This window comes from Xiphophorus hellerii, chromosome 23 (genome assembly GCF_003331165.1).
Source record: "Xiphophorus hellerii strain 12219 chromosome 23, Xiphophorus_hellerii-4.1, whole genome shotgun sequence".
Taxonomy (NCBI): Eukaryota; Metazoa; Chordata; class Actinopteri; order Cyprinodontiformes; family Poeciliidae; genus Xiphophorus; species Xiphophorus hellerii.
This window is the reverse complement of record NC_045694.1, coordinates 24,844,127-24,870,655: the sequence shown is the minus strand read 5'-3', so window position 1 is coordinate 24,870,655 and position 26,529 is coordinate 24,844,127. Positions and strand designations below refer to the sequence as shown.

The window sequence follows — 26,529 nt, the reverse complement described above, 5'->3', positions numbered from 1 at the left end:
CAAAAAACTCGCGACAGGACTTAAAGTGCAAGAAAGTCCAGTGGTTATGCAAACTTTATGAATCCACCAGAGGACGTAAAAGGAAGTAAAGTTTGGAATTGTGAAAAACCGAGAGAAAAAAAGAAGAAAAAGAAAATGCCTCCCGTCGTGCCGAGTCTGTTCCGGTTTCTGTGTGTGCTGCCTTTCGGTGAGTCTTTAGTGTGGCCCTGTGGCTAAAACAGATAACGTCCATCCCTCACTGTCTGCCTCCTGTCCTTTCTCCACCCAGCCGTTCAGCGCCCGCTGAAGGCTGCGAGTCTGATGTGGGACACAGGAGGCTGCACAGGCAGCCACCGCACACCTCAGGGTCAACGCTAGTTCATCTCTGAAAGGCCAGAGATAAACCCGGGGAAACAAACACACGCTTGCAAACACACACGTGGAAAGAAATGGACAAAAAAAACATGCTGAATGCTAGATTTTTTTTTCTTTTAGGCCACTGCAGCAGCCTGTTGTGTGTGTTTTAACGTGCAGCTGAAAGTGGATTAATAAAGCAGGAGAGTAAAACGATGCATGTAGAACCCCTCTTCTTGTGTGGCGCTTTTTAAAACGGCTTCACGCTTCCTGCTGGATCCCCGTCTTTGATCTTCGCCAGACAATATCTAGGGGCGATGCCCAGGAAAAGCTCTGAGTTCTTATCAGAGGCCAGATTTCCCCTGAGACGAGAAGAAAATGAGAGCTCCTGCTCTCCAGGAGGTCGGCCTCCGCGGGCCCGGCGGCTGTCTCAACCTGGATAAGTGTAAATGGTCCTTGTTTGTGTTGGCGTGGGCGGAGGTCTTTGTTCACAGAATACAAAGTGTCTGGATTCTGATTTGGCTGTGCACAGTTGCTGTAACGATTGATCGAGCTGCTTGATTTATTTGTATACCTGAAATTTTGACCGGCTTCAGGAAACACTGACATCAGCTTAGTCAGAGAGGCGTCTTGCTGTCATGATCCTGGGCTGTGTAGGGTTCTTTTTAGATTTTATGTTTGTGTGTTTTGATCGCTTTAGATTTACGTTTGTGTTTCTAATCGTTGCTTACCTGGTCTTGCCATGTTTAGTTTCATTATTATTCCAATGAGTTAATTTCTTTGGATTGAGTTTCCTCGTTTATTCTCGTGTTCTGCTTTTTGTGCTTTTGAGTTTTGTTCTCTTTAGTCTTATTTTTTTTATTTATACCATCCCGGAGTCCCGGTTGTTCTCCAGTGTTTATGCACTGCCTCGTTCCTCGCCCCCTTTCACAGCTGTTTTCTATCTCCTGAGTTCCTTCTGATTAGTTCGCCTGGCTCCACTGTCACTTCCTCACACCCGGCCTCAGTATTTAAGCTCCTTGATTTCTTTTTTATTACTGTTCTCCAATGTGTCCATCACGCTGTCCTTTCTGATTTGGTTTCTCCCTGAGTCATTTTTATTGTAAGTGTCTTAATTATTTTATTAAAGCATTCATCTTGCCACAGTCTGTATCTGCTTTGGAGTTTTCTTCCAACCATAACCATGCTTATTTTGCAGAACAAAACAAGTTCTAACAAAGAATATTGATTTAAGAATCATGTTGTTGACAATCAAACTGAAGTATTGTAATATTTAATCGCACTAGTCTATATATTTATTCTACACAACAGTTTTATGTAGAATTTAGGCTTTAAGTTTGCTTCCTTACATTAAAGGGGCGGTATTATGTCAAATCAACTTTTTTTGAGCTTGACACCATGTTGTAATATTATTACCTCATCAAAAACAAACCTGGAATGTTTCCTTGATTCTTTAATGCTTGTTTGGGAAATCCTTTAATCTCCCATGGCAACCATGGTTGCTTCAAAATGCCTGGGTCGACCTAGCTCCGCCTTTGAGATGCAGCTCCTCCCCTGAGCTCCACTTTCCAAGTTTCCTCCCCTCTCCGCTCCTTCAGACTAGCTAACAGCAATTAGCAAACACCGGTTGGAACTGTGCATCTGCTGAACTCATTATTTGAGCAATATCCCAATGAAATGTTGGTAAAAAAAAGAAGAAAAAAAAAAACGTTGCTAAAGGGTTAATAGAGGAGTGATGTGGTGACGTCCTAAAAGCAGAATTTTAGAAAGAAGTTTGTAAAATGACATAGGCCCAATCTAAAGGCGTGAAAACTACAAGGTAAAATTTCCTTTAAGTCATATTTTACATTTATAAAAACATTTTAACAACTGAAGTTAACAGTTACCTGATTCTGCTATAAAATGTCAATATGTGCATGGGAAACACATAACAATGTCCCTTTATAGGAAACGTTGGGAGAGGAAAGGAAAGGAACAGTCAAGGCCAAATTAGCCACCATTGGGTCATTAACCTTCACCATCTCTGTTCCTCCAAAATAAATCGGATTCCTCAGTTTGCTCCAAAATCATACTGTTGAGTCCTCTTCTGCCCTTGGTGCTGCTGATGGAGAAGTTCTTGACACAGAGGCATTGAAGGACTGTTGGAATAAACAAACTGGTGGAAATTTCAAGGAGATTAGGCAGAACTTGATCAGTCCGGGTCCGACTCCTCGCCAGGGCGTTCATAGAAAATGTGTTTGTGACTTTATACAACCCGGGACCAAGACGAAGATACAATTTTTTAAACACCAAAACGTTTTGAAGAAGAGCTAGTTCTAAAATGTAGTGGCAAATTCCAAGAATCCATCAGAATTATACAGTAAGACAATTTCTTTAAAAAAACATCGACAGGTATCTAAAATTCTTCATCTCAGGAGCACAGCTTTGCATAAAAAGTCACACGAAGACCTGCTTCACATGGCCTGTTCAAAAGGTTTAAAAATGTGTCAAAGAGTCACATTTAAAAAATGTCCTCAACGCCACAGTGAAAAGACAGCGACTGAGGGAGTCTTGTCTGGACTAATAAAAGGAAGAGCTCAAGTCCATTCATAACAGTCCCAAGATTTGTCATGCCTCCTACCACACACAGTGTGAGGCCCAGCCAGATATATTGAATATCCATAACTGCATCCGTCCATGACGACAGGACAGCCTCTCCAGAAACATAACGAATGTTCAGCCAAAAACGGAAATCCATGCGCACTTCAAACATTCTTAATCTCAGCCGACGCAACGTCAATACATTTCAATATGGATTCATCAAACACGAATCAAGGATAATGGAAGCGCACTTGACAACATAAGACTTTATCCCTTTAATTTTTTTTTCCTTACACCACCCCCGTCCTTATTAAGGTCACAGCGTCACTTATAATTCTGTTAGTCTGAGCCTCTGTGCCAGGTTTGTAAATACTTGACAAATCGTTAATCTTGTGGCTCAGATTGAGCTGATAGGACGGTGAGGGCTGCAGTGGAAATATGAAATCATTAGATTATCAGAGTATCTAAGAACGTGACGAAGGGCAGAGGAAAAGAGAGAGAGAGAGAGAGGAGAGAGTGAACATTAAATCCAGCCAGAAACAGTTAAGCAGCGAAGACTTTGTCAAAAGCCTGATAGGAAAGAGCAGTAATGTCTGAATTATGTTATAGGAGGACACTATTCTATTGACTGTGAATGTGATTACATTTTATGGCTTAGAACTAATAGCACACTTTCAAATGAAACTTATTTGACTATGAAGTCCCAAATGCAGAAAATGTATCGCTGGAAAAAATAGATCCAATATATAGAGGCGATGCAGGACTGATGGTTCGTAATCGCGTCTCTCGTTGGGAGGAAGTTCTTTTCTGGCCTGCAAATATTGGCTGAACAATCTGAACCACAGAGAGAACAAACTTATAATGAATTTTGTTTAAGTCATATTTTCATTAAGAGCAAACACACACACACACACACACACCCACAGAAGAGCACACAAAAGTACTGTAATTACACTACAGCCATGACAAGCTTCTCTCTTTGATACTCACGTCTGGACAATGATTAATTTAAATTGTCACAGAATCTAATTTTATTCTTCCTTTCCTTTAAATGAGGTGTGATCTAATTATGGCCCTAATGCATAACTTATTAAAACTTCTTCTCGTGGCGTGGCAGCCTGCCAATCTCGGCCCTTACTCATAACACCAGAATTCAGCCGCGCCGCCTGAGCCCCTCATTAAACATGCAAACATATTCTCTTGCACCTTTGCTGCCTCCCCTTCTCCAAAGCAGCCTCAAAGAAGAAGAAGAGGAAGAAGGATCTCATAGATAATTTTTGGGGGGGATAAATTATTTCTCATGCGGCCTCAATTCCGTTTGATGGGGCGGCATTCCTTCAGCGCGTCTCAGAAACTCCGCTTTCGGAATATTTAAAATCGAATGCAGGTGTCGCGAATAATCAGCAGCGGCGGCGGGAGAAACAACTGAAATCCTCTGGAAAACTGGAGATTTGTTACGACTTTGATGGCGCGCTGAAAAAGCCCGGTAAAAATACCTCGAATTACTGAGGGGCTGATCTGCCGAAAGTTGTGCTGCAAGTTACAGGAGAGGAAGGGGGGTTTTTAACTCTCCCAATTATCACTTGGACCTCACTGAGCTAAGCAAAAATCGCAAGTAATGGAGATAAATCATTTATTTATTTAATATTATCTATATTTATTCATTTTTCAATGAATCTGTTGGGGTTTATAACAATACAAGTATGTCTAATTAAGTAAGTGAAGCTCAGTATCCTTATAAATACCTGTTTATATCCATACAGCCGGCTTGGGAGTGAAAACACTGCACATTTGTTTTCTAAATCACGACACGTAGGAAAGGCGTTTTTAATTTGTTCCGCTTCTCACAGGCTGAGGAAAAGCAATGTTTGGCTTTTCAGAAAACAGGAGCGGCTGCATTGTTTTTCTTCACAAACCCATATGTAGATTGTATAAACTTAAAAATGCTTAAAGTCAAAAGGTGGCATTATGTGCATTATGGTGCTACGGGACAATCAAGTACCTGTGTTACCTTCAGTTGTTTTGACAGTTTTGTAAACCACCGCATACAAATTTGGTGTTATTTTTTGCAACTCCAAAGCTGGCGTGTGATTTGTAAAATTTAATGACTGCAACTCAGTTTCCTGTGAGCATATAACCACATGCTAACTTCGCATGTACATTCAATAAGATGTTTATTTTATCTATTTATCACTTTCTAACTGTTTAAGTTGTTGAAAAATGGTTAAACGGAATTGTGAAGAACAATTTTGGTGTTCTGCACAAAAAAGTAGAATATTATTAAGAAACTCACCGTGACAGATTAATTTATTAGGACATGTTCTAGCATAAACCGACTCTTGGACTTTGACATTTTTCTTCCAAAGTCTCTCAGTACTTCTGCTCACCTTCGACAAACTGTGTTATTTATTCTCAACAAATCCTTACCTCAGTCAAAAGTCTCTCCTAATGATTGTTTTCCTGCTATTCAAAGCTCCTTTGTATTATTTTGTTCTTATACCTCCCGCTACGTTGGACTCTCCTTTTCCACAAAATAAAATCATGAAGGTTAATCGCTTTCTTTCCTTTCAAGCCTTAATTAACCATCATACGGTTCAAAGCTGAAAGTGTGTGATGTCATTGTTTTCAGAGGGAAACTGCTTTTGTCCTAATAAACCATCGCATGTGGTAAAAGAATCAGAAAGAGCAAAGCAACTTCTTGCCGGCTGTTTGGCAGTTTTTGCAAAAAGGAAAATATTTTGTCATGTGAAACCTTTAATTTTACTACGTGTCCCGCTAAGTCATCAAACATCTTAACAGGCCATGAAAAGAAGTCTCCATTTTCAGACACACTCTTATTAACTTTGAGGTCTTTCATTAGCCAGATTCTCACAGAAAAGAGCTCTTCTTCCAGTTTGACTCAATAAATAGTGCAGCAGCTCAGACTCGGGAATATCTGCCTTCAAGATAATAATGTGGATAATGTAATAATATATGTCATAAATTATGCAGTTTAGGTTAGACACTGACCAACTTTAGATGTGCTTTTTTTCTAGCTATGAATTGTTGTAAACTGTATATTTTCCTTATTTTACTGACACCGTTTTTTAAGCATTTGACACACTTAAATAGAAAGCTCTAAGATAATAAAGGGGAAGTATCATGTATTTTTCAGGCACATAGTGCCATTTTATAGCACAGCCACGTAGCTATGTTAACTACAGCTGTTTTAAAAATGCTATATATATCAAATATAACTTAAAGACATTTAACCTCGTAATTTAACGCCTTGGAATTGGATCTCTGTCTCTTTAAAAACTGCTGCTCTTTCCAACACTCGGCCTCTAGGAAGTCATCACAGCATGGCTGCTCTAATTGAAAGGATCTCGGGTTGTTTGAGTCGAGTTGTTTTGGGTTTTGTTTACCTCTGTGTTCCTCAGTTTCTTTTCATTAGATCACTCTTGTTTCTGTTTTACTTTAGTTCAGTCCTTCCTCATTGATTCTGGTTTATGTTCATCTCTGGTGTCTATGATTTATTTATTTTTTTGTTAATCTAGTTTAGTTTCTTACGTCTAGTTATTCTTAGATTAATTTTACTAGTCTCCCTATTGTGTACTCTCCCTCGCCCCCTGTGCCATTCTCTCTCTCCCTCTTCTCACAACTGCAACCTATTTGTCAACTAGGCCGTCCTATTGCTCCAGTATTCATTCTGCCAGTATTTAACCACCTCTTTCTAATTCCTCATCGCTGGTTCCTCCTGTTTAACCCCTACTTCCTTGCTGCTACCCCATGTTATCATGCTGGCTTTTTGTTCCTGGATTCTTGCGTTCATGTTCAGCTCTTGGTTATCTTCTTTTTTCACAAAATCTTTACTTCTTCTTCGTCTCTGTCGCTCCTGCATTTGGAGCAGTTTCACTGAGAAGTAGCTCTCACAATGAGCTCAGCAGATGCGCAGGTACGCTAGGTGTTTGCTAATTGCTGCTGGCTAGTCTGGAGGAGCTAAGTGAGGGAAGGCCGATCCGTAATGCGGAAGCTCGGGAACCCAGGCGTTTTATGCAGTTAAATGGTTGCCACGGGAGACGAAAGGATTTCTTGAAAATGCATGAAAGAATCAGGGTAACATTCAAAGTGTGCATTTGAAGAGAGAATAACTGTATAACATGATGTAAGAGAAAAGGTAAAGGATGGAAAATTAAGTATTGTTTTGGTTTTTTATTCATACTATTAACCTTTGGTATCTTTGACAATTTTATATTTACCTTTTTTATTTGACTAAACTTCATTTTATTTTATATTTTTTATCTACCTATGATGTTTTTTTTGTGAAGCACTTTGGTCAGCTGAGGCTGTTGTAAACGTGCTAAATAAATAAACTTTGACTTGACTTGATGTAAAGCTAAAAAAAAAAAAGCTTATTTTACATGTCGCCGCCCCTTTAATATGTGCCTCATGCCCAGATCGGCTGGGCTCGATCTGATCCGATCCACTGAAATCAACATAACCTCTTTTGGAATATTTCAAAACTTTAGTTTCCTGAAGCAAACGTTTGTATTTCAATATTGCGGAAGAGAGAATAAAAAAAAGAAAAGTGGTCAATGCCCACTTCCCACCAGCAAATAATCAGACATTGCATCAAATCCATTAGTCCATTTGTCATCGTCCTACTCTCCCCCTTTTGAAAGAAACTATAACATTTATGCTCCTGCTGCTGACTGACTTCTTCAATACAAGAAGCCTCTTTAGTCGGTTTGAAAGGAATGGCTTTAATCAAGCGAGTTGAAGGATTTATCTTTATCGTTCAAAAATCCCATTAACCGCTTCTACTGAGAATCTGCCGCTCTTCTTCTTCTCCTCCTCCTCTGCGACACAAAACTCTGCATTTGTGGCGTTCTGTTACCTGGTCTCTAGGGGGATGTTGCTGTTGAGCACCCAGCTGTTGTGAAGCTGCGCCTGGTCTGTTGCCGAGCTGTTGTCTGCCCCCTGGCCGCCCTGGCCGGTCTGACACCGCGTCGGCATGGTCTTCCTCTGCAGGCTGACTTGAGTGTAAGGAGCCGGGCGGGCGCAAGTGCAGGCGTGGGGCGGCGGCGGCGGAGGGGGGAGCGGACGAAACGTAAACTGGCCACCTGGACTGCTGGGCAGCTCTGCTAGCGGACACCAAGTGGCAAAAGGAGGAAGGAGTGGAGGGGGACAGGGGAGAAATAAACACAGGTTTATTAGGAGCACCGTATCATAAATTACAAATAAAAGCAGAATGTTAGTTGACAGTTTATTGTTATTACGCTGATTGAAGGACATAAATCAGCTTAAAACTGTCCCTCTCCGGTGCTTTCCCCGACCTACCTGCTTTGATACACTTCCAGCCACCCTATAAATAGATTTTTGGCCGGCTGCAGCATTGAGCAGTCTTTAAAGAGCTAACAGCTCTGGCTTAATCCGCAGCCGCCAGCCCAAACTACCCATGTGATGTTTATTATGAGATCTCGGCGGAATGAGCCAGCTGTAACAGCCTCACACTGGTAACCTGAGGGTCTGGCGAGGTCCATCATTTATCATTCTCTTTCACCATAACTCACTCTCTCTCTCTCTCTCTCTCTCTCTCCTCAGTCCTTCTCAAAAAGAAAACGAACGGCGGACTAATGACGGCCGCGGCCAAATGGGATGCGAGTGCGTTCGGCGGAGTTTGGAGTAAGCGACTGCCGCCGAAGCTGATGCGTCTGGACAAGGAGCCGCGTACGTTTCCAGCCAGAGATTTACACCGACACACATCTCGGCATTGAGTGCCGTTTTAAGTTTGTACATTTCGTGCTTTATTTGAACCACTCTTTTCCAGGAAGGATGGAATGGTGACGTAGGAAAGAATAAGAAGCTTTTAAAAAAAACAAACAAAAAAAAAGACAAAACAAGAATTAGGTGAAATAATAGTCACAATCTAAATTATACACACAGGCTCAAACTTCTAATAATTTGGGTAAATATTTCTTAGTAAGTGGCAGAGAGAACACACACTTTTTGTATGATCTGCTGGCATAAGGATTCCTCGATATTTAACCGTTTTACGTAGCAGAGTTCAATTAAACAAGTTTTTAAGCGTATAGTACATTCATTTTGCACTATAGATTGAGGTCAGGACAACTACCAAAGCTTATGTCAAGTCTGTTTTATACCTTACATTTCAAGTTTTGATGTGTTTTTCAAATATAAATGCTCGTCCCGTCAGAAAACCCAACCGCGTTCAAATGTCGGCCCCATGACGGCACACACCGTCGACCCCGACGACGGAAAATTTGTCCTGATTTATCCAGAACAATGACAAAGACTCGAGTCCGTCATAACACTGAAGAAAATGTTCACACTATGCTAACAAAAAAGAGAAAAAGCTGTACTTGTGCCAGATGACCAATGCATTTAAATTAACTCCTCAAATTCTGCCAAGAAGAGTGTTTAAATTTCAAGCCAGAGTTATGCCAGAAGCTTGTTGAAGGCTTAAAATAAAAAAATAAAAAACGAGACGTTATAAATTAGGACATTAGCTTTCCATGCTTAAGGTGACAGCTTGTACCATTTGTCTGTAGTATGACTGTGAGCAAGGCAAACCCCTCATCCCAGAAGACCCACTCTGTTCAGCTATATTGACAGTGAATAAAACATTAAACTTACACTGCAAAGCTAGACACACTCTTAGCCCTTAAATGTATTTGCTGCCAAAATGTCAGCAATAATTCAGTGCCTTCAAATGTGGCCTACCTGGGAGATTACCTCCGTCTTCCCAATTCAAACGTAGGCCTTTGGCAAGACAAACTCCAAACGGCACATTTTGTGGATGGGGAAAAAAAACCCAAAAAACCAAAAACAAATCATCTTTTTGTTCGACCGCCAGCACAACTTGTACATAAATCTGCAGCTCAGTCACCATTATGTTTAAAACTGACGCCACATCTTTCCCCGACGTCACGGACAGAAAATGAAACAAAAGGCTTTACAGTCAACATTTTCACAATAAAAAATCTGTGGACTCCTATTCCGAACCGCCCATCGACTCGCCACAACAGGTTTTATGACCATCAGATGCTAAAGGATCCTATTTGGAAGACACACGCGTGAAGCAGTCGCAGATATGCGAGAATGCAAGACAGAAACAGTTCTATAAATGCTCTACAAACATTTCCTCCAAATATTCCCACAGTGCAATCTGTCCGGCTCAAATGCCATTTTAAAAGCTGTAACAGTAGCAGGTCGGGGTAACATTTACTCGCCGGTGTGTGAACACGCCCAATGACACACTCTAGGCGCTATCAACAAGCTTCTGGCATAATTCTGGTTTGATATTTGAGCACTTTTTTTTTGAAAAACAAAAATAAATAAATAAGTAAATAAAACAGACTGGAGGAATTTATTTAAATTGTGTGGTATTCTGCCTGGGGGCCCAGCCGGTGGGCAGAAAACACATTTTCACACACAGCACACACATTTTCAAAGGGTTGAGTTCGGGCAACTTAAAGTTAGCCTGCTTTGGTTATTCTGAAACCAGTTGTTTGGGACTGTGGTAATGTTGGAACATCCAGTTAAACCGGTTCTCTAAACTGGAACCTGGGGGAACTCCAGCATAACTATTCAAGTTTTAAATCGACGTAGACTTTGAGATGCTGATAAAGAAATTTATCCTTCGGTGATGTGAAATTCTTCAAATTCCCATCACCTGAACAGCTCAACGGTTTAAACTTGAGCACACGTTAAACTGGTTTTGGACTGGTTAAAACAAGCTACTTTTAAGCTTCTGTCACGGCTCCAAAGCGTGAAAATGTACAGAGTTTGCCTAAGCACTTTGAACTGCCTTGTTGCTTAAAAATGTGCTGTATCAATAAAATTACCTTACCTTATCTTAAAAAGCAAGCAACCAATAAACTCTACCATATTCTGCTAAGAACAACGTTAAATTATCCAGTGAGAGAGAAAGCATTGCTGCAAATCGTGTCTGGTTTCTCTGAGCCAAGTATTTAAAGGGATTTCTGCATCCCTTTAAATAAGCCTATGACTATTTTATCTTGTGTGGATTAAGGGAAAATCCTCATTCAATTCAAGCTTGTACAACAAATTTCTGTTTTTGAAATCCATTAAAAAAATATATTTTTGGTGCAGTTGTTCTGCACTTTGAAATAAAAACAAGTTTAAATGCGTCATCCAACCCTTGATGACCATAAACGGTTCACTTTTTTTTCTCTTTTGCTTTCAAAGACAATTTTTTTTTTTTTAAATTTATCTTCCCACATGGTTGAGTTGTCTTTGTTGCGTTTTTTTTTTTTTTTAACTGCAAGTGATCCTCCGCCGTTGAACAAATACAGGGATTATTTGTCCATCGATCACGACACGCCATCCCTCACATCACATATTCATTTCATGACTTCACTGAAAAATGCAGAGCGGTTCAACCAGACGCCGCCTTTCCGCTGCTCTTGTTTACTGTGTCGATGCGCGTTTGATGAAAAACAATGAATTTCCACAACGCGCTGCATGTTTCGGATGAATAAGGACTGCTTCACCGTCTTTGAACGCCTCTTTCTGAATGCATACGTGGAACCGCTTGAGTCTTTAAAGGGCTGTTTTTCTTTTGTCGTCGTTGTATTGAGTCAACTTTTTTTTTCTTTTCTGTCTGTTGCAATCATTGTTCATTCACCTGACGATTTCATCAGAATTACAAGGTTTGGTACAATGAAAAAAAGGGTTCCAAGGAAGTTTAGCCTAATGGATGTGGAAAATTGAAGTTATTTTTACTTCGACCGCCGCAGAGTATTGAAAATTACACGTTGAGGGACAAACCGGCTAAACATTTTTGGAGCACGACTGCGCACTGTAATCCACAAGGAGCTTTAAAGTGGTGCTTCAGTTTTTAGCAGTCTATCTGATTCATCAGTAACTGGAAGTCCTTTGAGTCTCACCAGAAACCCTTGTGCTTTCACGGCTTCGGAGGTAGATGTTTTTAGCTGTTTTTTTTTTGCTGTTTTTTTTCCCCCAAAGAAAGAGAAGGGGGGGGGGGTTGAAGAAAAGAAAATCACATGCTGCGCACACATGGAGCTGTGAGTTAGAGCCGGCAGCCTCCTCTCACTTTGCGTCTGAGGTGCTGAATCAGTTTTAGTCTTCAAAGGAAGATAATTTGGTGTCTTAGACGGGTTTTATTACGTAGGTATTTATCAATAGTCAGTCTGCTGCCCACAAAGAGCGCACACTTCCCTGATTTGGAGAAGACGGACAGGAAGGTTAACGGGGTCTCGCAGTGAACGGGGTCGGCCTCCAAACATTATCTTAAGCCACTTTAGATAAAACATTAAGTCATTTTTGTGTTATTTCTAAAACAAAAAAAAATAACACAAAAAGTTACATTTTTAAAAAATAATTGAACTGTTGTTTGAAGTTGATACATTTAAAACCAGATCAATACACAAGGGGTATATAAAAAAATATATTTATAGTCTTTTACTGTCTGACATTAAATCTGATTAAGCTTTTCTTGTTTAAGTCAGTCGGAATCACTCAAATGTTTCCCTATAAAACCCCATAATTATGAGAGATTTGTATTAGAGATTGAAAAAAACCCTAAAGCTATTCATTTATTTATTAAGGCAATTTAACGCCGTGCGTAAACATCAGCCTTTGAAAAGAGTTTAAAAAAAAAAAATTCCGTCTCTCGTTATTCTGGCATTTAGCAAATAAAAATTGCTTTAGTAAAACTAACTGGCCTAAAGCGAAAAGATTTTAATCTGGTATCGCAATAGGTAAATGTGTCTCTTTTTTATGAAGTGTATGGAAATATCTGACCTCAGCTGTAACATCATCCAAACAAGACTTAAGACTTGTGTAAACCTCGCTGCTGTCTCGGAGGACACCGGGGTTTCTGGGCTGTCTTGTGTTTTTAACACCTCGGTTTAGGGGAAATGTGTCAAAACATCAAAGTAACACGAAAGCAAACACCACATAGTGAAGTGTACTTACTGGCTCTCGTGAGAATTAGTGTTTCTCTCAAAGGTTCGGGGTGGCTTTTAAAAATTGATGGAATAGCTCCTGTTTTACGTTTGGAAAGCGGTTTCTGACGGCACAGTCCGGCGCTGGAAAATTATAACATTTTTCCGGCACTTTCTATTGTTTGTAAGTGTTTGACCAACACCCTCATCACACTGGATTATAAGAAAAAATGACATCTAAGTCCGACAATGCAGACTGGCTCTTCTGTGGTGATTCAAGAGAGCATATAGGCTGGTTGCTGGGAGACCAGAGGTTGTCCAGGCAACAGATAAACTCTTATGGTGCAGGGCGAGCTCATGTGTGGACGCCAGAAGACGTTTTTGCAACATGCATGGGCTGAAATCCCCAAGGAATCCACAGCAATAAGAGCTCGTCCTTTTCTGAGTCTGCCATGCTTCACTGGCAATGCAAGTTGTTTTAAATTTTACATAATGACTTCATCTTGGAACATATTTGCCTCGTGAACGCCTGAAAGTCCCTGCTTAACAAAATGAGCGGCTCGTTGAGCTTTATTGGTGAAACATACAGGAATGTCCACAAACAGAAACATCGTTGTAATGGGTTATATCTTCTTTTATACCGTTAAAATGTCAAATTTCTAACATTTTCTGCTGTAAACATATCTCTTGAAGATATTTTAGGAAGCAGGGATTCAAAACAACATGAATCAGCTGAAGTATTTTTTACCTGTTGAACAATTTATTTTAGATTTGATCACACCACAACTACAAACTTCAACTATTTTACTGGTATTTCACATAATAGGCCAACGCAAAGTAGCGGATGCTTATGAAATGGAAGGAAAATAATAAATGGTTTCAACAGAAAACTCAGAACAGAGCCATCTTTAGCTGCAATTACAGTTTTAGGTCTTTTGACATGTGTCTCTATTAGAAACTGTTTTTTCTTGTCCAGTCTTTGCAAAAGAGCTCAGCTTTATCCAAACTGGATGGATAACATCTAAAGATTTATATTTAACTCTAAAATTCACAATCAAATTAGAATATGAACTTTGACTAGGCAATCCTTAAACATACTTTGAAGTAAACATCCCAGTGTGGCTCTGGCAATTGATTTAGAGTCATTTTCCAGCTGAATAGCAAACCTTTCCACATTAGCTTTCTACCACTGGGTAGCATTTTGCATGTAGACAAAATATTTGAGGTTTCTTCCGATCAGAGAACATGGTGGATTCAACAGTACCCCAGCAGATAATTAAATATTGTGACATTGTTTCAGAACTCAACACTAGTTGGTAACTTCTGAGTTTCATCAAGAAAAATCTGAGAAAACGCATCTGGATGAAAACTTTTCAAAAACCGTGTATCCTGTTCCTTTCACATCGCATTGGTGTTAGTGCTCCTGTGTCACTTTAAACCCATATGAGACACGTGTGAAATCCTGACTTTGCAATCCAGCGTACACCACTGCTAGGGAGCAACGAGTTGGCAAATTCTTAACTACGCTGTCGGTAATTACTTTGGAAGTTCTCAAGATACGAAGTCAAAGCGACTTCCTCTGCTCTGTGCGTCTTATCTAGGGAAAAGGCTAACGAGTAGAGCATAGGAGGTAGAGGCCGGGGGGAGAATGTAATCTGTGAGAGTGGAGTGACACAGGGCCATCGGCTGCCAGCTGGTGCTTTACAGGGCTTAGCTGAGGCAGCTTTGGGCCTCCTCTCCTAAAAGATCCACAAACTCTCTCGGTTCTTCTTTTTCTCACACAAAGTGCAAAGTTGGCAGCCAAACCCTCTCACACACATTCCCACAGATTCAAATCAAGAGGTAATCAAGTGCTAAGAACACACTACACAGGGCAGCAGAGATATGACTGTGTGATATTTGTCATACAGGCCAGGAGTTTTAAAACTTGCGATTAAGTTTGTGGAGAAGGACGACGCTGTTTTAGCGCTATAAGACGGCCATGACGGTGCAGAATGCCCCCCATTCCCAGTTCTTCTAAAACAGGAGTATCAAACTCATTTTTGTTTTGGGTCAAATCAAGATCATGAATGCTCTTAAAGGGCCGGTTGTGCCACAATGTATTGATAAAACCTGTTCACAAACTGTTAAAATATCAATGAATCCTTCAAATTAAATAATATTATTGAACATCTTTTCAGTCCCTCCAGGATTTTCTGATTCTTTTTGTTATTTTTTTGCGATAAAAATCAGAGTGTTTGTGGCACTAATTTGGAAATATTTGCAATATTTGCGCTTATTTGTGACGGTAAATGCGACGTTTTATTACTCACTGTATAGATCATGGATTATAATCTGACATCAATTAAGGATGAGGCAGCTGTTTAGTACAAGTAAAAAAGTTTTTGACAATTTTTGACTTCCAATTATGTAATAACGCAATAAAGTGCGGGGATTTGTTGATTTTGCCTGAATTTCCACTATAATCCTCAATAAACTGTGGGGACTGATTGATATAATTTGGCAGTAAGTAGATAAAAACCTGCATTGATTTGATTGAAAACATAATATTTAATCACACTTAGTGTTTAGTGTAGAATCTAGAGGGCCACATGAAAAGCTGTGGCGGGCCGGATTTGGCCCACGGGCCTTGAGTTTGACACGTGTTCTAAAACTAAACCCCCTGAAAAAAAAAAAAGATAAATAACATTTTACAAAGTTGAGCTGAGATGTTTTTCTCAACTCATTAGCTCATGGTTACAAAAGTGATATATGAATGAATTTGGTTCCATAGGGAATTTACTAGGAAATCTAGAAGGTAAGAGGTACTTTGGCTAGATTTATAAAAAATAAATAAATAAAGTATAGTATCAAAGTAGGCAAGGTTTCCCAAAGAAAACCTGCTAAGCTTGGTGGTTGGGCGATAGGGCAGTCATTCATCCAGAAGTCTGTCGAGTTTTTGAGTTAAAAACGTGTTTAAAGTTGACAGCAAATTTGAAAATATCACTTGATAATTATGTGTTATTGGAAGATTAATACCTGACCGCCAACTATAAAGTCTTAAAAAAAATGCAAACATTTTAAAAAGACTTAAATAAATAAGCAATGCTTAGCCTGGTGGGGGCACAAGTAAAGCCTGGAGACGCCCAGGCTTAAGAAACACTGGAGGAAACCCTGCGTAGGTGAGTGGGACCTAAAATAGCACGTCAATGAGGTATTTATGACGCTTTAATCAAAATCCTATCAACCAAATGGAAGCATGTTGAAGTAAAACGAGCATGTAATGGTTGCAGTGCGTGATGACTTAGCTGTCAACGGCACTACGATTGTCTTCAGCAGGGATATTAACAAGCGGGTTAAAAACTGTGTGAAATGATTAATGTGTTCAAAGTCCTCATGTTCACGAAGGCTCGTAATGCTGTGTCACTTTCGGACGCGATAAGGTGGAGAAAACGCTCGGTCCGACCAGCGCTGCTTTATTATGATAGGCAGAGCTAAATTAATAACAACAACAACAACAAAAACAAAAGCTGCAGTTATAAATACTCAAAATATATCAATGGAAATTCAGCATTACACACTGAAGGCGTTCTCTAATTATTTGTTGCCACTCTTATCTCTAATTTAAACTTTCTATTAAAAAAGGTAGTATTCATAGAAAAAATATACAGTATATGTACAGAAAAAAAAAAAAAGATTGATTTTTGCGAGGGAAAGCAGTGTAACATCTGCTGGGGCTTTTTTTCAATCAAAAATCTTTTCGCTGCTCTGTTTACTCAGCCTGCGAGTGTGAAATCCATTTGCTTCGATGTTTGCTACAAGAACGCTGATATAACTTATTTAAATATTGACCTTTTTCGGTGAGCAGGGCAAATGGGGAGGTAGGGGGGGGGGACATCATAATTAATATTGGAGATCACTTTTTGATAAAATACAATGTTCCTTCCTCTCAACTCAATTATCATCATTATGCACGGGCGGGAAAAAGTCTTTTTCATAAGTATGAGCCAGCTTCCGCTTAGTTTCAGTCTGCAAGAGTCCTCATTTTACCTGCAGTTTTTAACACTTTTAATTACGTGTCAGACGCAGCTCAGTGTGTAAAGTAATGGCTCCCGTGTCCCTTCTTGTTGAGAAAAGACAAAACGGACCGGAAATATTTTCAGTCATGAAAATCTGAGAGAGTTGTGGTTTGGATACCAGAGGAGTGCAGTTGATCACTCCTCTGAAGGCAACGCTGTCAAAAAAACTGATGTTGGCAAACTCAAAATAAAGAGCCTTCAGGTTCCCAAGGTTCCAAGTCCAGAACGGCAAAGTTGGCATAACATTAAGCACCTGATTGGCAGGATTACTTTAGAACGGCAGCTTGATTTAGCTAGCAAAAATTAACATGAAAAGTACTTCTGAATGAATCTAGATCACAAATTCTGACAGCATTCCAGTTTACTCTGATTCTAATTCTAAATACCTGAGACTCAATTAGAAAATAGATCTCAATTTTTAAATGAGAAAAGTCTGATGTATCTCCATCTTAAAACAAACAAATTGAAACAAAGTAGAAATGATAATTAGCCGATCTAGAGTTGGGGTAAGCGTAGCACACACGTAAGCTGTTGTTTGCTTTTTGTCCCTCCCTGTGTCTTGCACATGAATCAATTTTTGTTCTTGCTCGCAAACAGAAATCGCATGCCTTTACACCCGTGTATTTGTACATGAGCCTAAATGTCATAATTATTTCAGGATTGCTTTCAGATTAGACAAAAAGAACATTGAAAAAATAAAATAAAATAAAAATACCGGTAAAGCTGATTTAAGTTGGCAGAGGAACCACACGCTTAGCGTTAGCTTCATTCCATTCCAAAACAAGTTCTGATCTAAATTTGGCATCTTCTTCAAGAAGTAAAGCGACCCTGTTGTAAAAAGATTAATATTTGTCTCCTCTGACAGTAAAATGTCGGTGAGCGTGTTGATTTGTAGGAACGATAGTTTGTTGGTGCATTGGTTTCCTTTTCGGCACTTTTCGACCTTGGGTCTCGAATTGTTCCCGGAACATCCTGGTCAATTTTCTCTTCTCTGGGGGTGACATCTTAGTTCAGATGGTTGGTACTTTGACAAAATGTGTTGCCGTGGCAACGCAGTGATCCAAAACACACTTCAGAAGTGGTTTTAGAATCCATAAAGCTACGCAACATAAAGCTTTTTGGAAAAACCTCGGCCTCAATCATCATATAAATGTATGGACTGCGCTTAAAGTCTAACGTCTCTGCAAAGAAACAAATCAATTTAAATGAGCTGCTGATAAAAGTGGTCAAACATCCGGGCAGAATAATTGCGAGGATCCTGTTGATAGATAGCTTCAAATACCCTTCGGTTTCTCTGCAAGAGATAAATGCTAAAGGACATTCATCCAAATCTAAGCAGGGGTGCATTTATGTATTTGAGCCTGTATGTTTCATTTTGATCATGTGCGGATTAGAGAAAAATTAAGAGCAAATCCAAACTTAATTGGTTTTCAAAAGGATTGAAGTTGCTCGTTGCACTATCCACATTTTCCACTTATTTGCCGCCATTCTGCTTTTCGTGTTGTTTGTTTTATGCTTCTTTATGACTCTGCAAATGTACCAGAGGCTCTTTGACTGCCATGGATCCCTAGTTTATAATTATCGTGTAGACAGGAGCAAGAAACGCATAATGCGGAGCATTTTTTAATAAAAAAGGGGGGAAAAAAAAACTAGGGTTGCTACATTTGATGTAAAGCGCGCTATAACAGCGTGAGCCACACTCATATTAACAGACAAAATAATTCTACAGTTTCGCTTTTCTTCCTTAATTTCAGTGTTTACTCACCCGCCCAGCTCCTCATTGCTCCCCCTCCCCCTATTACTACGCCCTGCAATCTAGCACAGAGCTAATTTCTCTCATTACAAGGCGGCCCCTATAAAATCCATAGAGCCTAACCTTAACAGTATCTAACCTGCCTGACGGAAAGAGGGGATCCGGCTGTTTTAGAGAACATTTAACACAACGGTTAGGCCATTCTCTGCAACAAAAAAAAACACATCCTCCTCTAAAAATAAAAAGATGAATAATTTCCCCTAGGATAGCTTTTCATCTATCTTGCCTCGTAATTGACTTGCATTAAATTGCTACAAAGTTTATTCCACTCCCGTGCTTCAGTGAAATAAATAATTAACCCTGTAAAAAGGTCAGAAAACCGAAATTAGAACAAATTTTTTTGCATTTTTTTTTTAAAGGTAATGAGATGGGATCCAACCCTCTGACCATCTGACTCCCTGTAATAATTTGTCTTTGTCTTAATCGGAGATAACACATTATCTCATCAGACTTTCATAAGCTCCGGCGTAACTCCCTTTATTGGTCGGTCGCCGACGGAGTCGGGATGAAGGATGGGATTATCGATGGTAACAACGGCGAACATGTGACAACTGGGACTAATATTGCTAATGATCGAGATGATGCCCGAGAAGATGATGTTCCTGATAGAGACATGTGGCGGTGATGGAAGCAGCAAAGATAATGACGATAACATCAGTAATAACAGCGCTAACAATGATGTCGAAAACGGCGGCGGTGGCGGCAGAGGCGCTGATAATTACATTGATGAGAGGGGGCTCTAAGACGGCAATTAGAATAAAAACAGCCATTGATTCATCTCTGCAGACACTTGGATAAACGGAGGGATTCTCCATTTAACAAAGTGACACAATCACGTTGTCCAATTAAAGGCAGAAAATACAAAATGAAGAAACTGAGGGCTGTATGAGTTTTTCCATACGGAACCAAGTCGATTCTCATGCAGAGTCTGGTAATTAGCAGCCATGCATCATCTGGCTTTCTTTTTTCTTTTTTTTCTTTGCCTCCACACCGCAGAGAAAACTTGTGGCGTGTTTTGCATGGCGGCACGGATGCTGTGCGAGAATCCGAAATCCGTGTGCACATTCTCATAATCACTTGTTTGTACCCTGATCTTCAAAACAAAAAAAACGACTCAGCGACTACAACAATCGTGTTTAGGCTGCAGGTAATTCTTAAAGTAGCATTTCCCCGGAGACGGGAGAAACAAACTCTCCCGAGTCCCACCAGCTCCCTGGCTCAGACGCGAGAAGCTCGCGTTCACTCAAACCCTTCACTTCGGGGGGCCTGCGCTCGCATCACATTCTTCACAGACGCGGCGTCGCTGTTTAAACGACGTGCTTGACAGAGGAACGTATGGGAGCGATCTCCTCTCAGATGCCAGCTGCACAGCCAAACTTTTTTCTTATCTTAATGGATTTTCATCTGTTTTGCAGGGAGAGTGGGGAGGAGGAGGTCAGAGCACGTTTGAATAAATGCAGCTGTTGAACAGCAGCTAGCTGAGCTCAGCCCGTCTCGTCTCTGCCGAGAGCACAACCATGTCCTAATCCTCCCTGACCTTGTCACCGTCCGGTCGATCCTGCCGCAGCCACGGAGGTGTGCAGGTGTGGGTGGGTGGGCGCTGGGTGTCGTCCATACGAGTGAAATGAACAAGTATGGAAATGAGCATCCTGCAAAGCCCTGGAGCGTGGATGGCGGAGTCGAGTTTCCCGGCCCCGGAGCGCCCTTTGGGTCGTTGGCCTTGGTAGGAATTTGCATCACCAGGAAGGAGGCGTGACAAGCTGCTTTGGGACTCGGGAGGTGACACGCCACGATGGCCATTACGGTGATTAGCGAGCACATTCAACTTTCACAAGCCTCCCGCTCCTTCTGCCTAACTACATCCTATATTTGAACACACCTCATCTCCTTCGAGCCCAAAACAATCACAACAAGTGCACACAAACCTTGGAGGCGGAGCTGTAGCTGCCTACACATGCATGCATGCAATCTCTTTGCTCTGACTCTGACAGTAAAACAGGAGCAGTTCTAGGGCTTGATAGCAAACAAAACAACGTGAAGAGATCCCTGGCAGGCCAAAGACAGACTGCTATCAAAGCTACAGGAATGCACCACCGGCAACACATCGTTTTTTTTTTTTTCTTCTTTGCTGTGAGAGGGAGTATGTGCTGTGTTGTAGCAGACCTGAGCGGGTGGTAATTAGAATGGGCTCTGAGGAGAGACAGGCAGTGGAATGAATGCAAATGAATTCACTAGCTCTGGCACTGGGATCCACAAACCTCCCCTTTTTCATATAGCGTGCCTTGCAGACATGAGGCTCCTGGCACAAACAGAGCCAGGGTACACAGCAAACATTGAGTGACACGACCGCGGACACGCACGTGCCAAACGGAGGGGCGCGCACACGCGTGCAAATAAGAATGCAAAACCAGGGGCCCAGGACAAACACGAAGCCCCCACACCGCATGAGCGAACAGGCGCGGATACAAGCAGGCGCGCGCGGCACCCTTTGTGCTAATCCCCACAAATGCCACAGTGTTGCTTGTGAGTGGAGGAAGGCGGTGGTGGGGAGGGGGGCTGAAAAACGTGCACGCCGAGCGCACATCCATGGCTTGTCCCGGAGCGGAATAAACAAACCTTTCTTAATTGGTGTCGATTTGGAATAGAGTGATGATTCATCATGCAGAACTCCCCAGTAGACTATTGGAAACCCAATCATTTCTAATCCATATGACCTTGACTGAGGGCCAGAGTCAGACTGTAACTCCTTCCTTGAACATTCTCCGGCAAAGTCGGGCCGTCGTCGGCCGGCTTTACAACACGTTAAAAACTCTACAATGCGCCAAAGTCAGATCACTTCACTGATTACTCCATCTAAGCCAGGGGCACATCTTTATGAAGCACTCAGTTCTCCACACCGGTCATAAATCAGGGTAGTAGAAGGGTTCCGTCTCCGCGATGTTACACCAGAGACGTAATTTCCATACCGTCCTTCTCCCGCAAATAATTCCTGCTACCGCTCGCCAGCGCTGCTCTTGACTTAAGGAAGTTCTCTTGAACCTCTTCAGCTCACCTCTGGATCCCGAGTGGCTCACCATTTCAAACTTTGATCACCCAATTCTGTGGCTCCTCTCGTGGAGAAATAGGTCGTCTGTGAAGAGGTCTCGCTCTTTAGTAGCCAGTGCAGCAAATTAGTCTAATTAAAACATCTCCCTTCTTATCTTAACCAGGCGTCCAGGCACAACTGGAGCCTTATTATAGGGTAGATTATGCATGTAATGTCCCTACAGAGGTTTCAGTGTGGAAAGCATTAGGAGAGGTGAACATACATAAAGTATGGACTCTGCGCACATAAGAACAGGGCTATGTGAATATGGAAAAAAGAGGGATTTGGAGAGAGAATAATGGGCTGCTTAGTAGTCTGAGTGGAAAGTGTGATAGTGGAGAGGGAGGAGGAGAGAGGGGGGATTAGGATGCAAAGGAAGGTAGAGAAGAAGTACCACCTGCAGACTTAACAGGTGGCCATCTTGCGGTCAATGAGGTGAGATCAACCAAACGCCCTGGGTCAGCATTAACACAGACCAGTGACAAGTCGGCACTTGCCCTCTATTGCGGCAACACATTGCCGTTCCACTCCACCAAGCGCTCCTATCACACCAGTCATGGCGCACAAGCACGCATGTTTTTACTCGCTGCCACCACCCTTCATTTCTCTCTTTCTCTCCCTCCCTCTATCTCTATTAAATCCATGCAGAACGACGTATACACACACACACACACACACACACACACACACACACACACACACACAGAACAAATGTGGGAACAGATGCCCCACATCAGTGGTGCAGTTGCCCTATGCTCCGATGTACGCCTCCAGAGAGACAGAGGAATACAGTTAACGCCTAACAGAGACCGCAGTCGTTTTCTGTCTCAGCACATGCCCACTGTCCGCACACATGCTCACATAGACACTTTTTTTTGTCTTTATTGTTCGGTTAGGTCCCTGTATCCGCATCAAATCTGGAAGACGCAACTGAGACCCCGTGAGGGAAGTAAGCACTTTCTCCTGCTGCCTGTTGCATCCCCCGGTTTTAGCCAGTAGCACTTCTCACCATTACTTCCTTACTATTTTTTAGGGAACATATTTCCCTTTCTCTGAAACTCCCATTTTCCTGCACTACCCACTTATTGAATTTCAAGTAGTCACTTTGGAAGGTGAAGAGGAAAACAAGATATTTACTGACCCTTTTGTCCTCGTATTTTCAATTGAAGCGTAAAAAAAACCCCTGAAATTTTTAGCTGCAAGTCGTAAGGGATTTCTGCTCCTTTGAAAGGAGAGTTTTACGCATCGAGCGCAAGAATAATACAGTGGATATATATAACTGCATATATAGGAACTGTATATGCGGGTCTATTATCAGCTCACTTTAAATCTCACAGGGTGTGTCTTGAGACACCCGGTCCATAAGATGAGACAACAAATAATACTGGGTTTTTGGGACCAAGAAAGCATAAACTTTTGTTGAAGTCGCAATTATTGTTGCTTCAACAAATCTCATGCTGTGGTCCAAGAAAAGCTTTCTAATTAGTATAGGACACTCCTGTTATGGTTTGCTGATCAGAATTAGACGATTTTCAGCTTGAAAATCAGTGACAGGTCAGCGATCCTTTTCTGACTAGCAAACCCACCATACTTAACTCTAACCAATCAGGCATTTAGTGACTCTACCATGCTTAGATCTGTCAGGCAACACTGACAACAACTTTCTTCACTGTGCAGAAGACTCAAAATGGACTATTTTTAGCGTTGGTGTTCCATTCTTCTCTGAAGAAGAATGGAAACTTGAAGGGAAACTATTTTTGTATGACATGTAGAGACATTTCAAGACCTGCGGTGTGTTTAGACTGGAGGTGCGTGAGAGAGAGCAAGACATAGGTGGCGGTAATGCTACTTAACGTTGTTTTGCCTTGCAACAAAAATCAAGAAGAAGAAAAGCGAGAGAGAAAGAGAGAGAGCATGAATGTTGTCAGACATTGGGGGAATCTCACAGTGAGGAACCCATTAGAATGTAGAAACAGACAACTCTGTGTTTGTTTGCACTTTTAATGTGTTTATTTTGAATTATAGAGTTAAATGTTCCAGTCACTAGTCTAAGATGGTAAATCCAGTTAAAAATGTAAATTTTTTTTTTATATATATTTGTAAAGTAACTTTTTTCAGCTGCTGCTCTATCACGGTTATAACTTTGTCTGCTTTTAATGAAGAAGTTCTTGCACAGAGAGGAAGACTAAATGATTGGTATTTACTTAGACGTTATCACACCTCTAACAAATACTGCCAGTCAAGGATACTCGAAATGAAACTCTAAATAATTTGTATTCTATAAACTTTTTGTGTTAACAAATTGAAAACTAACGAAGGTTAAGCTTTTCTCTTGAGAATCTAAAACGATTTTCACTGCCTTCTCATGAAGAATACTGCAAGGTGAGGTAGATAATAAAAGAGAAATGGCCAGACATTAGTATTTTGGACTACAAATCAGCTTTTGATCTGATCAATGGTTGGCCGGCTGCGTCGCTCTTATGGCTCACAAGAGACCGTGGAAAAAGGATACACAGGTTGGTCTAGGATTTGTGGTTGGCTAAAAGCGATAAACCCACAGATATCGATCTATCATCGCATTTGAATCTGATCTCCATTTCGAAAAACGACCGGATATTGCATTTTAACCAAAAATCCCACATCTAAAGATTGGTCAGCATAAACGAGCCACTGCATAGAAAAGATGCCCGCATGACCTGCTGCTCCCACAGTTCCACTCTGAAAATATCCTCACAAAATGTGGCACACAAAAACGCCTTGCTCTGCAAGCCTGTGAAGAACATGCAGACCTGTCACACCGTATTATGCAAATGCAACTTGAAACTATGCATGGCAATATAAAAATTAAGAGATAGGTCAATACGCTGCTAGAGGGAGGCAGCTAGGTGTGCACTTAGACGTTGCTAGGTAGGAGGATGTTTAGATAGCCATTAGCTAACAACACTTCAAAACTATTCAGATGCCACTTACATGACACACACTTCCAGACACTTACAGCTATTAGCGGCCATTATCTTGTATAATCATGTGGAATAGTGTGCAAGCGAGCCTCATCGGCAGAAGAAACGGTAACCGCAGAGAGAAATTAAAATCCATCAAGGATGATGACAACTCAGCAGCATTAGAGCACAGTCTAATGCACAACGAGTAAACATGGATTTCAGTCACCTGCTGTCACCAGTCTAGGGCCAAAAAAACAAATAAATAAATAAAAATTTCAGCCAAAAAATATCTTACCTGAGAGTATCATAGACATAGACATGTTTTAGACCAACTAAGCCTCGAAGGGGGTGTCTCTAGTTATCATTGGGTGAGAGGTGGGGTACCCCCGAGGCAGATCAACAGGGCAACACAAAAAAACAAACAACCGCCTCTCAGAACAATTTCTTCAGTGACCAATTAACCTGAACTACACGTTTTCAGCCTGTGGACGGAAGCCAACGTACTTGAAGAGAAACCGTGGATGCCGAGGGTGAACATAAAAACTCCACGAAGAAAGATCCCAGGCCAGGACTGGAGACCAGGACTTTGTTGTTTGCAAGGCAGCAATGCTAACAAGTGTCCGCCTGACCACTATGAGTAAACTGAAAGGGGGTCGTGATCCAAAACACGTAGCCAAATCAATAAAGAAACGGTTCACCAGACACAAAATCATCCCTCCTTCCACGACCATCGCATTCTTAAATCCTTTCAGAAGACCTGTGGGTTAAGTTGCAGCCAAGCGATCATAAGACTGGACTCTGGAGGATCTAGAGATTGTGCAGAGACAAGTGATAAAATACCTGTTTCTGTGTGCTCCACTGTTCTGGAATTAAATAGGTTGGCGCTAAGTGCTGATATCTGTAAATACCAAAAGTACCAACTAATTGACTTATGGTGATTTTGTTAAAAAAAAACAATTACGTTTTAATATTAAACCCTTCCTCTGCTTAATAGATACACTCAAATTAAAGCAGGGATTTGTATTCAATTAAACTTATCATTTAACTCGGCTCCAAATTAGCACAAAAACAACATTATTGTCAAAAAAAAGAAGAAAAAACAATTGTTTAACCGTCGTGCTTGCAGTGTTGTTTTCAAAAGTCGGCGCGAGTAAAACTGTCAGGAAGAGGAAAGGAGAGCAGCAGCGGTGTCACTCGAGCAGTTATGAACAGACTCGTGGTCAGAACAAAATGTTCTGTGGAAGATGGCACCGTTTACTACAAACTGCAAAGTTACAAAATGGAAAAGTGATGAAATCGACAGCACCTGCAGAGACCGCAGAGAAATCCAGAGAAAGTCTCATTGGTCTGAGGGTCTGAGGGATTCTGAGATGCAGATGCGGATCAAAAAAGATACAATAATGTGTGAGAGATTTGCTGGGCAGCAGAACAAATCTGTTCCGCCACCTGAGAGTTAAACCGGGAGCTTAGGAGCAGAACTGGAACTTATGCTGTAAGCAAAGCTTAAATTTGAATAAATAATTCTTTAGTTGCCTTTGCTAAAATGTTAATACATTTGTTTGGCCAAAATAACCCAAGAGCATTTCTTTTCTTATTTGTTACTAGGCAACCTTATTCATTGTTCTGATGAGAGGACTCGTTTCTCCTGGCAGCTACACTACATTCACACCTTGTGACAAAACAACTTGTGTGTCAGCATTTGAGGACGACCCAAACAGGAAGTGGATAGAGGACAGTGATTCATTTGACCTCAACAGGCTCACGGTGTGCTTTGCCCGACCTACAG

General features: G+C 41.1%; 1 protein-coding gene across 1 annotated transcript in view; it reads right to left on the bottom strand.

The window, feature by feature from the left end:
• The window catches only part of tenm1 (teneurin transmembrane protein 1), a 300,806-nt gene that overhangs the window by 202,443 nt on the left and 71,834 nt on the right, over window positions 1-26,529 (bottom strand). Inside the window, exon 4 of the mRNA XM_032555180.1 lies at window positions 7,790-8,033. Within this exon, the coding sequence (XP_032411071.1) occupies window positions 7,790-8,033 (244 nt within the window). The remainder of the gene's footprint in view (window positions 1-7,789; window positions 8,034-26,529) is intronic.